At 42.9% G+C, this 12,590-nt stretch overlaps 1 protein-coding gene across 1 annotated transcript in view; it reads left to right on the forward strand.

The window, feature by feature from the left end:
- Positions 1–12,590, forward strand: part of LOC147748891 (myomegalin-like) — a 1,575,921-nt gene that overhangs the window by 413,770 nt on the left and 1,149,561 nt on the right. Inside the window, exon 6 of the mRNA XM_086928761.1 lies at positions 8,760–8,866. Within this exon, the coding sequence (XP_086784887.1) occupies positions 8,760–8,866 (107 nt within the window). The remainder of the gene's footprint in view (positions 1–8,759; positions 8,867–12,590) is intronic.

Genomic DNA, 12,590 nt, shown 5'->3' on the forward strand with positions numbered 1-12,590 from the left:
AGATGACTCGGTTCAAGACATATTCCCATAAATGTCGGTATTTGGCTGTATTAAAATCTGTGTTTCATTTGTGTTTAAGTTGTTGCTCCATTTCAACAGCTACAAGTTCCATTCCATTGTTGATAACTCCTTCACTTTGTATGGTAGACTCTTCAAATGTTATTGATCTTTCTGTCTGAAATTCCTGTATGGTAGAGAGAGGAGCTCGATTGCTACCCAGGAGCCAATGCGGCCTACTATTCAGTATCGCCCACATACTGTGGTTTTATCAAATCAATTGCGACAAATCTCTTTTCTTTCTTGCTGGCAAGAGGCGGTAGAAGCACTGTTCTTGTTCCTTCAATAGCCAGGACAGGTACAGGTGCTCTGAAGATGGCTCAAATTCTTTCTTGTCCACAATTTTTTTCTCTGACCAGGTCCCCAATCTTCCGTACCCAGGCAGGTCTAGCCGGAACAGCTTTCACTTCTCCAGTGGCGGTGCATTTTACTTGGATGTTGCTTTGTAATTCCCAGAATTCATTAAGTTCCTGTAAAACAGCCAAACGATCATTGATGTGTGTTACAACTAGGGGTCTCAAGTTGGAAGTGATAAGTACCTTTGACCAAATAGGGACCCTTGCTTCTAGTCAGGGTAAGGGGGTACACTTCTAAAATAACCGCTGCTCACCCCCTTGGTAGCATGGCACAAGCAGACAGGGTTATCTCAGGGGCAGTGTGTAAAGCATTTGTGAACACATACAATAATACAGTGGAAACACTACACATGGACACCACACCAGTTTAGAACAAGCATTTGCAATGCAATAGGTCTCGCATTAGGAAAGTTTGAGCTATTGGCATTGTAAATGGCGAAGCTTTTATTTATGTTCTTAGTTTTCAAATAATTAAAGTAATAGGTGTGTTATTTACAATGCCACGTGTTCAAACTTTTGCAAATGTGACATTTGTATTATTTGTATTGCAATATGTGTTGTCTGTCTGTTAATTAGTTGTTGTGCTATTATGAATAATAAGAAAATCTTGTAACATGTTTAAATAAGTAATATGCATATTAAAGTTTTTGGCGAGTTTGTGAAATTTTGCAAAGGTGGTGCGGAAATTATTAGTTATTATTATTGATATGTACTGCGTTAATTTACACAACATAATGCTACTTTATTCATATACACACAAATATTGTACTGCCTCACATATAAATACACTGCATTGCATTACACACATAATGTGCTGCCTTACACACACACACATTGCTGTGTTACAAACATAGACTCTGCACTCCTTTACACACACTGCACTGTCTAATACACATGGTGCTGCTTTATACATAAATACTGTATTGCTTTAGAAACATATACTGTGTTAACTTACATATACATACATTGCACTTTTTTATACACACACTGTGTTATTTCATATATACATTATGCTTTTTAACATACATATACTGTGCTGTCTCCACACACACACACTGTGCTTGTTTATACACACACTGCGCTGCTTGACACATATACAATGATGCCTTACATACACTGTGTTGCCTCTTATACATACTGCACTGCTTTACATACACATACTGTGCTTTTTCACACATATACTGCTGCTATACATACACTGTAGTACCTTATACACATTGGCTTCTTATACACACACTGCGGTACTTGACACATATACAATGCTGCCTCACATACACTGTGTTGCCTCTTATACATACTGCACTGCTTTACATACATATACTGTGCTGTTTCACACATATACTGCTGCTATACATACACTGTAGTACCTTATACACATTAGCTGCCTTACATACACATTGCATTGTTATACATACACATACTGTTGCTTTATAAACATACAGACACATAATACACTTCCTCACACATATACATATTGTATTGCCTTACATATACATTGCACTGCCTTACAAATACACAGTGCTGCCTTGCATACACTATATTGTGCTGTGTTACACACCATGCTGCTTTACACATGTACACACATACACTGTGCTGCTCTGAACATACATATTGCATTGCTTTATATATACACTATGCTGTCTTACATACACACAATGCTGCCTTACATACACATACACACTGCCACATTTCACACACACATAGTGCTGCCTTATACATACACAGACACACATAGCACTTTTGTACCCACATATATTGTTGCCTTATAAACAAACACATATTAACTGCCTTACAGACACACATTGCTGCTTATTGTACAATTATACTATGCTGTTTCACACACACACACAATGCTGCTTTACACATGTATACACACATGTGTGCTGCTTCATACATACACATTGCATTGCTTTATACATACACTGTGTTGTTTTACATATACGTTGTGCTGCATTATATATACATACATAGTGCATTGCATCACACACACATAGTGATGCCTTACATGTACACAGATTACTGCATTATTTTTTTATTTGCGCAGTGCAGCGTTTCCAAAGTGATAGGTGAAGTAAAGAGAGGGGCGGGCTTGTAGTGCTGTAGTATGGAGTGTGTAAAAAAGAATAATTGGAAAAGGGCATTGAGCAGCAGGTGAGAGAGTATGCTGAGTAATAGTGGCTGGTAGGGCAGAGCGAGGCGGGAAGAAAAGCGATAGATCGTGCAATGCAAATGAATGTTAAGAGGGACAGGAGGCAGGCGTGGGCTATTATGGAGTTCGTATTTTTGTTTCGGCAAATGTAAGCGTGTTTGCGGCAGTTATGGGGTGATATCTAAGAAGCAGGTGCCGCGCGCAAGCAAGAACGTACAGAGTGCATTGAGATTGTAATATAATAGCATTATAATACAAATGCAGTATTTCAATATTTAATTTAAATGTAATTGCTAAAATAATTCTTTTCTATGACTGCCGATTTTTAGTATATTGCATTATTTTTTCAAGCTTAATAATTAATAACGTAAAAAATACGATTATTAATGGTAACAAAAAAACAAATAGTACGCTGAAACTGAAAGTGGTAGCCGTTCGTCACATAAGCGTATGCATTGCGCATGCGCCCTGTGCCTTGGAAATGGGCGTGGGATAGAGCACGTGGCAGAGTCTAATTTTTGGTAAGCTGTTTGTGCTTGCATGTTGCTAACTATGTAAAGAAGCAGAAGTTGAAGACGTGTTTACAGAAGTTTAGTGGCTGGTAAGTTGAGCACGTTCTATGTATATATTGAGTGTTATGTTGTACATGTGAAGCTCTCATTGTACGCTATATGTGAAGTGTGTGCGATACTATATGTGTTGTACGCGTAATATACTGTTTATGTATCGCACATGAAATGCTGTATGCGTGAAGTGTAGTGTAATGTTTTAAAGAAGCTGTAAATAGTAAAATAATGCGAATATTTAAACGTGTGTTTTGTTCTCTGTTGTTATTGCAGATTGTACGACCGTTACTTAAAATGGCGCCTTTAAGACATGTTGCGTGAATGTTGACGCAGGAAGTTATTAGTAAAGTACGAAAAAGCAGCTTTTTTTGGGAAATAAATGTTGTTTTGTTATTGTTACGTACCTGTAATGCAAGTGAATATGGACCGGACAGGGGTGAGGCCTTCACTATTGTAGAGTTATTGTTTTGTTTGAGCAAATGCGAGGGTGTTTGCAGAAGTTATGGGTGCTGTCTAAAAGGCTGGTGTGGCATTTAATTGTAAGTGCACGTTCCTTTATATACTAATATTCTACTATGCCAATCCAATAATTTAAACGTATTTGCGCAGTTATTTTGATGTGCGCAGCTTGGCGCATAGAAAGTACGAGGTGGGAGGAGAGAGGAGCAGCTTTGTTGTGTAGTAATATAAAGCGTGTAAATAGAAACTAGTGAAAGAAGGGCAGTGGGCAGCAGGGGGGGGCTGGGTGATGGTAGCTAAAAGTGGAGAGCGAAGCGGAAGAAAAGCGGTAAATATTGCTTTATAAGTAAATATTTAGCGGTTAGGGGGCGGCAGCAGGGTGGGGGGGCTGGATGATAGTAGTTGGAAGAAGAGAGCGAGTGCAAGAAAAGCGGTAAATAATGCGTGAATTTGGAGCGGACAGGGGGCTGCAGCGGAAAGGGGGGGAGGGGGGCTGGGTGATGGTAGCTGGAAGCGGAGAGGGAAGCGCAAGAAAAGCTGTACATAATGCTGTGCAAGTGAATATGGACCGGACAGCGTTACGCTTTCACTATTGTGGACTTATTGTTTATTTGAGCACATGCGAGGGTGTTTGCAGAAGTAATGGGTGCTGTATAAGAGGCTGGTGTCGCATATAATTGTAAGTGCACGTTACTTTGCATTATTGAGTAGTTACATGCTGAACTGTAATCACATTGCCAGCAGTAGTAGTGCGGCCACAAGGTTAAGCATGCCCGGTAATGTCGCCTGAAGTCTTGAGTACAGATTACATGTTACGCTGTCTTTCAAGCCAGTGTTTTAATGATGTCTGTTTGTGCTCGAAGGGAAGAATAGGGCAACAGGAACTATGACCTGATGTTAAATGTAACTTATAAACATGGCACTTGGGAAATGGCTTTGGAGTTTTCGCCTTCAGTGTTTTCACTGCATTGATTGTGTTGTTGCTCCTAAGAATCAAAAATACAAGCAGTTTAACTCATTGATAGCTTTAAAATAAGACCACTGCAAAGAAGTGTTTTCAAAGGGATAGACGCGTTTAAAAACATAATACGTGCATAGTGCTCAGCAGAAAACCATGGCGCCAGAAAAATAATGAAAAGACAGCTTCATAACAAGCAGTTTGACCTATTGATAACTTTAAAATGAGAGCACTGCAAAGAAGTGTTTTCAAAGGGATAGGAGCGTTTAAAAACATAATACGTGCATAGTGCTCAGCAGAAAACCATGGCGCCACAAAAATAATGAAAAGACAGCTTCATAAAAAATAATGAGCATGTTCATTACGAGGCAGCTTGCAAATAATAATTTAAAGCCTGCTTTAAAAATGATGCTAACAGCGAGCATGTTATTCAAAAGCCAGAATTACAGATAATGGTCACAGCAAGCGTGTTCATTCAAAGCCAGCCTCGGGAAAACGAAACTAATGAAAAGCGAAACTGACACTGACACTGCACACACAGCAAGCAGCGCGCTCCCGAGGTGAAATCTGACAATGGAAAGGCGCGCGTCTGATTGCTGTCCACTTTCACAAATACGGGTAATATTAGTTGTCGAGCTGACAGCATTCATGCTTTCGCATGAATGCCACGTCAGCTCGACCTAAAAATAAGTAATCTTTACTAGACTTAACACAAGACCAAACAACAAAAATCCACAATACTGTAATCAAAAATAGGCTTTACAATGGTTGAAATAGCTCAGTTCAGTGTAGAGGGTAAAAGCAACACTTTACTCTCAAGGTACCTTGGATGCGTCGCGCATTACAAACAATAGGGTCGCAGGGAAGGTGATGCATCGGTTCCTTGCTTCGGGGGAGGTGATGCGTCTGTTCCTTACCAGAGAGGAGGTGATGCGTCGCTTTTGGTGCAACGCGACAAGATGGCGTCTTGATGTGGTGACAACGTTGGATGTGATGCGAGCATGCCCGACGGCCTTGCGGTGATCTCGGTAACTTCTGAGCTGCGACAGGTCCTGCGACACGCTTCTCCGGTGATGCGGCAGCGACCTCTGCGCCGGTGACACGCTTCTCCGGTTATATCACACGCTTCGTCGATGACGCGACAGCGAACAGCTGAAGTGGCGGCACACTTCTTTGTTGATGCGATGGCAACTGCTGCGGTGGCGACAAGCTTCTCCTCCTTGCATCGCGCTCCCAGCGACTCGCAGTCTTCTCAGAGGGCCCAAACAACAGTAGACACCTGTCTGCAGGCAGAATTCCACAGAAGGGGAATTCAGCGGAGCTGGTGGTGAAGTCTTGTATCCCTGAGACTTCGGGCAGGAGACAAGCACAGTTCAAGCCCTTGGAGATTCTTCTTCAAGATTGTAAAAGTACACACAAAGTTTCTTTTCTCCTTTCCTTTTTATACATTTTATTTTTCCCTTGGCAATAAAGTAACCACTGCAGGCCAACCCAAACAGCACAGCACAGGGGCAGTCCCCTCCTTCAGCTTCCTTGGTTCTTCTCCTTGGCAAAGGGCCGTCTTGATTTCCAGAAGTGATCTAAAGTTCTGGGGTCTGGGTCCCAATTTTCTATACCAAAACCCATTGTCTCTGAAGGCAGAGAGTGTCTGTACTTAGTCCAAACCAGTGCTGGGTGCATTCTGCCAGTGCACAACTTCTTCATTTGTCAGTGTGGGCCAGGGTCATCAGACACACCACAGGGGGTGGAGGCAGCATTGTGGAAGGCAGGCACAGCCCTATTCAAGCCCAGGTGCTACTCCTCCCACCACTCCTCATGCAGATATGTCTATTCAGCCTGGTGCTGACTCACCCTGTTTCCTAGAGCCACCCAGCCCCTGTCACTCACAAACCAGACATGGAATACACAACCTAGCAGAGGAGGCAAGAAAATACCTACTTTCTAAAAGTGGTATTTTCAAAATGTTAAAACCAACTTCACTAAAAGATGTATTTTATCATTCTGAGTTCAGGCATACTAAACTCTACCTAGTTCCCTGAGTCAGTTAGGATTATAAGATGTTACAATCAAACTGCCCATTCTGGCCTATGGGAACAGGTAGCCTTGCAATAGTGAAAAACAAAATTGGCTGTAATTCACTATTAGGACATACTACACAAATCAGGCATGTCCTACCTTTTACATACAATGCACCCTGCCTTTGGGCCTACCTCAGGGGTGACTAATATGCAGGAAAGGGAAGGTTTGGGGACTGACAAGTGGGTGCACTTGCTAAGTTGACATGGGCTCTGCAATGGCAGGCCTGAGTCACATTTTACAAGCTGCTTCTGTGGGTGGCGCAACCAATGCTGCAAGCCCACCAGCAGCATTTGATTTACAGGCCCTAGGCACACACTGTGCACTGTACTAAGGGCTGACAAGTAAATCAAATGAACCAATCATGGAGTCACTAATCCAATACAATACTTCACAACAGGAAGCACTTGCACTTTGGCACTGAATAGCAGTGCCAAAGTGCCCAAAGCATCCAGAGCAGCAAAAACTTAGGAGACAACAGCAAGAAATTAAAGGGAGACCCACACCAATGGTGCCAGGTCTACCAATGTGAAATAGTTTTTTATCCGCCACTGTGCTGCCACAGTCGAGGTTAGGTACACACATTCTAATCCCGAACAGGACTTTATATGGAGTACGGCACCCCCGGAAACTTCTTCGAATGTTACTAAGTGCCCTCTGGACCCATATAGGTAATGGACCCAACTGCCACCAAGCCTGATACCCTAGCTGTTAAGGATTGCTTTAAGTCCCGGTTATTCATTTCCACAATCCAATTTCCCTCGGAATGATATGGAAAGGAGTACCGTAATGCAACACTCAAACTTCTCATGGCTTCTTTGTAAGCCCGCGAGCTAAACGCAGGGCCACGGTCAGAATGTAATGTGCCAGTTGTGTATTTCCCTATAAAGACTTGCATATCCTTTATAACAGGACGTCAGCCGAGCACAGGGGCAACAGGAATCTAGAGAATGAATCCACTGCTATCCGGATGTACCTGTGAGCCCTGTCAGATTGTAAGGGGCTACAGTGGTCCAAATAAACATGTGCGAGAGGTCTGCTGATATCAGTAGTGGTGTTTGAGGTGGATGTGCTACGGTGGAACCTTTCATCTGCTAAGAGATGTCGTACTTAAGGACACAACCCATGGTATGTTTAGTAAGACCTGGCCACCAATAACGCTCCTTCAGTAGTGAAATAGTTACAGCGATACCAGCATGTGCTGAACCCAGACACTTGTGAGCAGCTAGAACTAATCTGCGATCCATATTTGGTATTACTCTATCCCCCACTTCTGGAATCTGAGCATACAAAATGTTTTGTGCATTTAACTTGTAGGAGTACTTGAGTGGAAAACCTTTTGACAAGGCTGAGCTGTTGTTGCGCATAGCGTTCACAACTAGCATATCTGTCTGTCTATTCTCATACTAGAGTGAGTAATTGCAACTGTCACCTTGGCGGCTTCATCAGCCAGTGAATTCCCTTCAACGTGCTCGTCAACACGCTGATGACTCAATGTGTGATTGTGTGAATTACATGAGCCTGTGACAGGCATTTATTCAGCTCTGTCACTTGTTCTCAGAGCAACTTGTGCTTCATTGTGCTACCTTTGGAATCTCTAAACCCATACTGCCCCCAATAGTGAAGATAATGTATTCTATGACTGGACATAGTAAAATGAATCGTACACAATGAGTGTGGGGATTCCCGATCTGTATTCTTTAGTGCCAGTATCAAGGCTTTTAGTTCTGACAGCTGTGCCCTGTACTCTCATAGAGACTGCGTCTGTGTATTGCTAGAATGGAACTTGCAGTCCCGCATATGTCCCTTCAAAATCACACATGCTGCGCTGTATTGCTGTTTACTTCCTACCGCAGGCTGGGTAGATCCGTCAGTGGAAATGATGTATTCATACTGATCTAGAGGCATATTTAATTCGGGAGAGGATATTCTTGTTTGTGCTGCAGAAATGCTTGTGTTTTTACTGTAGAATCAAATTTGTAGAGAACATCTGTTGCAGTGAGAGAATTAGCCCATTGTATCCATCGCGGATGTAGAGCTTTTGCGGAACGTTGCTTTAGTAACAGCCTCTAAGGTTGGTACTGGAGCCACAACAATTTTTTGTTTCACCTGTGCTAGTGCTCTTTTTCTTACTACAGCAGTACCGCTGTCAGTATTTTTCAGTGGATGAAAAACACATTTCAGCGTTTGTGTACCAAAGAGATTTTTATGAAATCTGTACTGTTTTGTCTTCCTTGAAGGCTAGGTAAGTGTACTGTGATAGCCCCGCGACAACACGGATCACCAAATTTGTACTATTTACACATGTGTGTAAGTGTTTGGAAGATATGATGTCAACTTGTATTTAAAGGAGAATTCCTGTATGGTCCTGTGTCCAATGTCGAACTGAAAAATCAGATCTAATTAAATTGTGAAATGGTTTTATCTTTTCTGCATAATGAAAAATGTTCTGCCAAAATGTAGGAATTAAATGGATTGTAATACTTTGACAGTCTTTGGAGGTTGGAGCAGCACACATTTTTCTAAAAAATTAGATGCCAGGCTTTTCCCTTCATTTGTTAACTCATATCTCATAAATAGGACGTTAAGGTGGGCAATTTTAGATTTTTTAGAGGTAAATTTGTAGCCCATGTTGACAATCCCCAAAATTATGTTGTTCACCCTGTGCAGTGATCCATTAATTCATCGCCCGTCAGCTAAGTATCATCCATGTAGGATAATGCCTCCTAATCACAATTTTGAAGCAACTCTGATACTCTCGCTGAGAACAACACGGGCTATCCTTTTCCCCTTGGGGCAGTCTACAGAACTGGCATTGAGAGCTGAGGGAATAAAATACTTTATTTATTTATTTATTTTTAATATTTATAGAGCGCTGCATATACCCATGGGCGTCTTGGCTGTCAAATATCTGCTTTCAGGCACTTTATTTTGGCAGAAGAATCCATTTTAGATATCTAGTGTTTTGTATTTCTTCAGCACAATGTTATTCATTAATGCGGCACTGTGTGCATTGTGTACTGCAAATGTTATCGTGCATGAGTTCAAATGTATGTAGTCTAACTAGATGGTATGAATTGTCTGGTTTCATTTCTGGAAGCAAAGGATTATATATGTAAGAGGTGCAATTTTCAATAACACCTTGGTATTCAAGTTGATCTAAGATCTCCCTGACTTGTTTCTTTGCGTCATATTTTAGTGGTTACAGCCTTTGAGGTGTAGGAGTTCTTTTAACTGGGATTTCACGGTAAAGTGACTCAGTATCCCACCCTACATGACTGTAGTAAAGTGTAGGAGCTAGCGCTAACGCCCACTCTTGCATGTATGTATGTTTTAGTGACTCTGGAACGAGGTCGAAGAATGCTGGTAAAATTACATCTTCCCCTTAAGGACAATCCATAATGAACTTATGTGGCCAATCTCTTTTGGCCAAAAGGATATCGTATCCAAAAGTCAGGTTCTCCCAAAAATGATCTTTCACTTTTCTGTGTATGTCTCTCTATATTTGGAGAACAATTTCATAAAGCTGATGTGGGACACTCACCTCCAGATGCATCAAGCACCCACTCTGCGAATCCTAAATAGCGGAAAATACCGAATCGCTATTTAGAAATCGCAGAATGGGATGCATCATCAAAATAGGTAAATATCTGCAATCGCCAAATGCGAATTCGCTAAAATTGCTATAAATTCGCAGAATCGGCTGTTTCCAACCCCTAAATTGCGATTTTGCAATTAACGAAATCGCAATTAGCGATCTCGCAGATTGCCTGGAAGCTGCCGGAGGCCAGGAGGTGCAGGCAGCAGTGCTGTTCAGCTGAAGAGGCAGGTCTTGAGCGTCTTCCTGAAGGTGTTCAGGGAGGGGGCACATCTGATATCTGATGTCTGCCGGGAGCTCGTTCCAGGTCTTGGCCTTGATGTAGGAGAAGGATATTTTGCCTGCTTTGGCTCTGTGGATGCGTTGGGTTATGGTGATTACGATATTGGCTGATCGGAGGTTTCTTTTGGGCACGTGGAGGGCGACTCTGTCGTTGAGGTATTTGGATCCTGTGTTGTGTAGGCATTTGAAGGCGTGGGTGAGGATTTTGAAAGTGACTCTCTTCTCCACGGGGAGCCAGTCGAGTTTCAGTAGGTTTTGGCTGATGTGCTTGTGTCGAGTACTGCAGAGGACAAGTCTGGCGGTGGTGTTCTGTATCGTCTGGAGTTTGCAGAGTAGGGACTTGTTGATGCTGGCGTTTCCATAGTCTAGCCTGCTGGTGATGAGTGCGTGGATGACTGTCTTCCTTCACTCGGGGGGGGATCCATTTGAACGTCTTAAGGAGGAGGTGGAGGGTGTTGAAGCAGCTGGAGGCGACAGCGTTGACCTGTTGGTTCATGGAGTATCCTGATACCTGCCAGGCTTTTTAATATTGTCACCATTCCAGGGGTGTGGAATTTAATAAAATATCTACTTGCCCATGGGACAGGTTGCTTCATAAATCTACTTGTCCTGTAACAAAATCCACTTGTCCTTTTTGTTCAATGTAATGAGGTGACAAATTATGAAAGCAATCTCATTACATAAGAGCTCTGAAATAGCCTCTCTGAATATGCCAGGGCTCATACCATAGTAGGGTTTGAATATTAGCAGTTCTCTTATGTTACCACGTTTCTGCAGATCTACATACTGGGGGCTGAAGGTAATAGTAAGCAACATTTCAAGGGTTGGAATGCCCTTTTGAGTCTGTGCAAACCTTCTATCTTGCATGTTTTTAAGGGTTTTCACCAACTTTTCTCTAAACTTAGAGTACCATACTGAGAAAGGTTGGAAATGTACTCCTGACAATGGCAGACATAAAACTTCTTCCAGGGTTGGGAAAAAGTGGTTGGAGGAAAGCGAACTTCCTAGGAGATCTCAAATTTTCGCATGAGCAAATCTACACCTGAAGATTTGATCATGCTAAAATGCAGTTCAGAAATATTTTCTAAGAGTACTATTTCTTGGCCTACTTCTGTAAAGTATTGTGAATTCACGAAAGCCATATATCTGCACTTAGGGGCTTATTAGGATGGCGGACGGAACTGCGTCCGTCCGCCACCCCAGAGGAGGATGGACGGTCCGCAGGGGCAGCGGCGGTCTAATTAGGATGTGACCGCCACCCTGGCGGTCACATCCTGTATTTTTAACATTGCGGCGGGTGCTGCTTGAAGGAGCACACGCCGCAATGTTAAAAAAAACATGTTTTCCTTTGCATGTACGAAGCTGCAGGCACCGCGTGGTGCCTGCCGCTTCGTGCACACAAAGGCAGGGGGGTACCATAGGTACCCCCCATGTGCACCCCCCAACCCCCTTCACCCCTGGGGGCCCGCAACGGGCCCCCGAAGACAACACCGTATGCCTTTCCACGGCAGAAATGCTGCAGTGGAAAGGCATATGACCGCAGCTATCGTAATATGGCTGGCGGTGTCTGAAAGACACCACCAGCCATGTTATAGCTTTTCCGGCAGGCGACCGCAGCGGAAAAGCGGCAGACGGAAAATGGATTCCCCAGCCATCCTAATCTGGCGGGGGTCCTTTTCCAGTCCGCAGCGGATAATCCGCATCCTCCGGGCCGGCAGTGGCTTCCGCCGGCCCGGAGGATGCGGATTATCCGCAATCCTAATGAGCCCCTTAATGTAAGGACATGGGTGCACTTTTAAGGTAATATTTAATGATTGGGCCCCTAAGTAGGTCTGGCGTTATCCATGACCTTTTGTGTTTATTAAAAATTCTGTCTCTTTCTCCCTCTCTCTGTCTATCCGGTAGCTTCACTGTGAGTGACAGCGTTCTGTTCTTTCACAAGAAGCACATTGATACACAAATGTTTTGTTCAGTGCCAGGAACTACTGAGGCAATGTGTGCTTTTTGAGACCAAATCAATTTTTGTTTTTGCCACTGTTTGGTGTAATGGTGAGAGCCCAGCAGCTTCCACACCAATAAGGTTTTACAA

This window comes from Lissotriton vulgaris, chromosome 1_1 (genome assembly GCF_964263255.1).
Source record: "Lissotriton vulgaris chromosome 1_1, aLisVul1.2, whole genome shotgun sequence".
Taxonomy (NCBI): Eukaryota; Metazoa; Chordata; class Amphibia; order Caudata; family Salamandridae; genus Lissotriton; species Lissotriton vulgaris.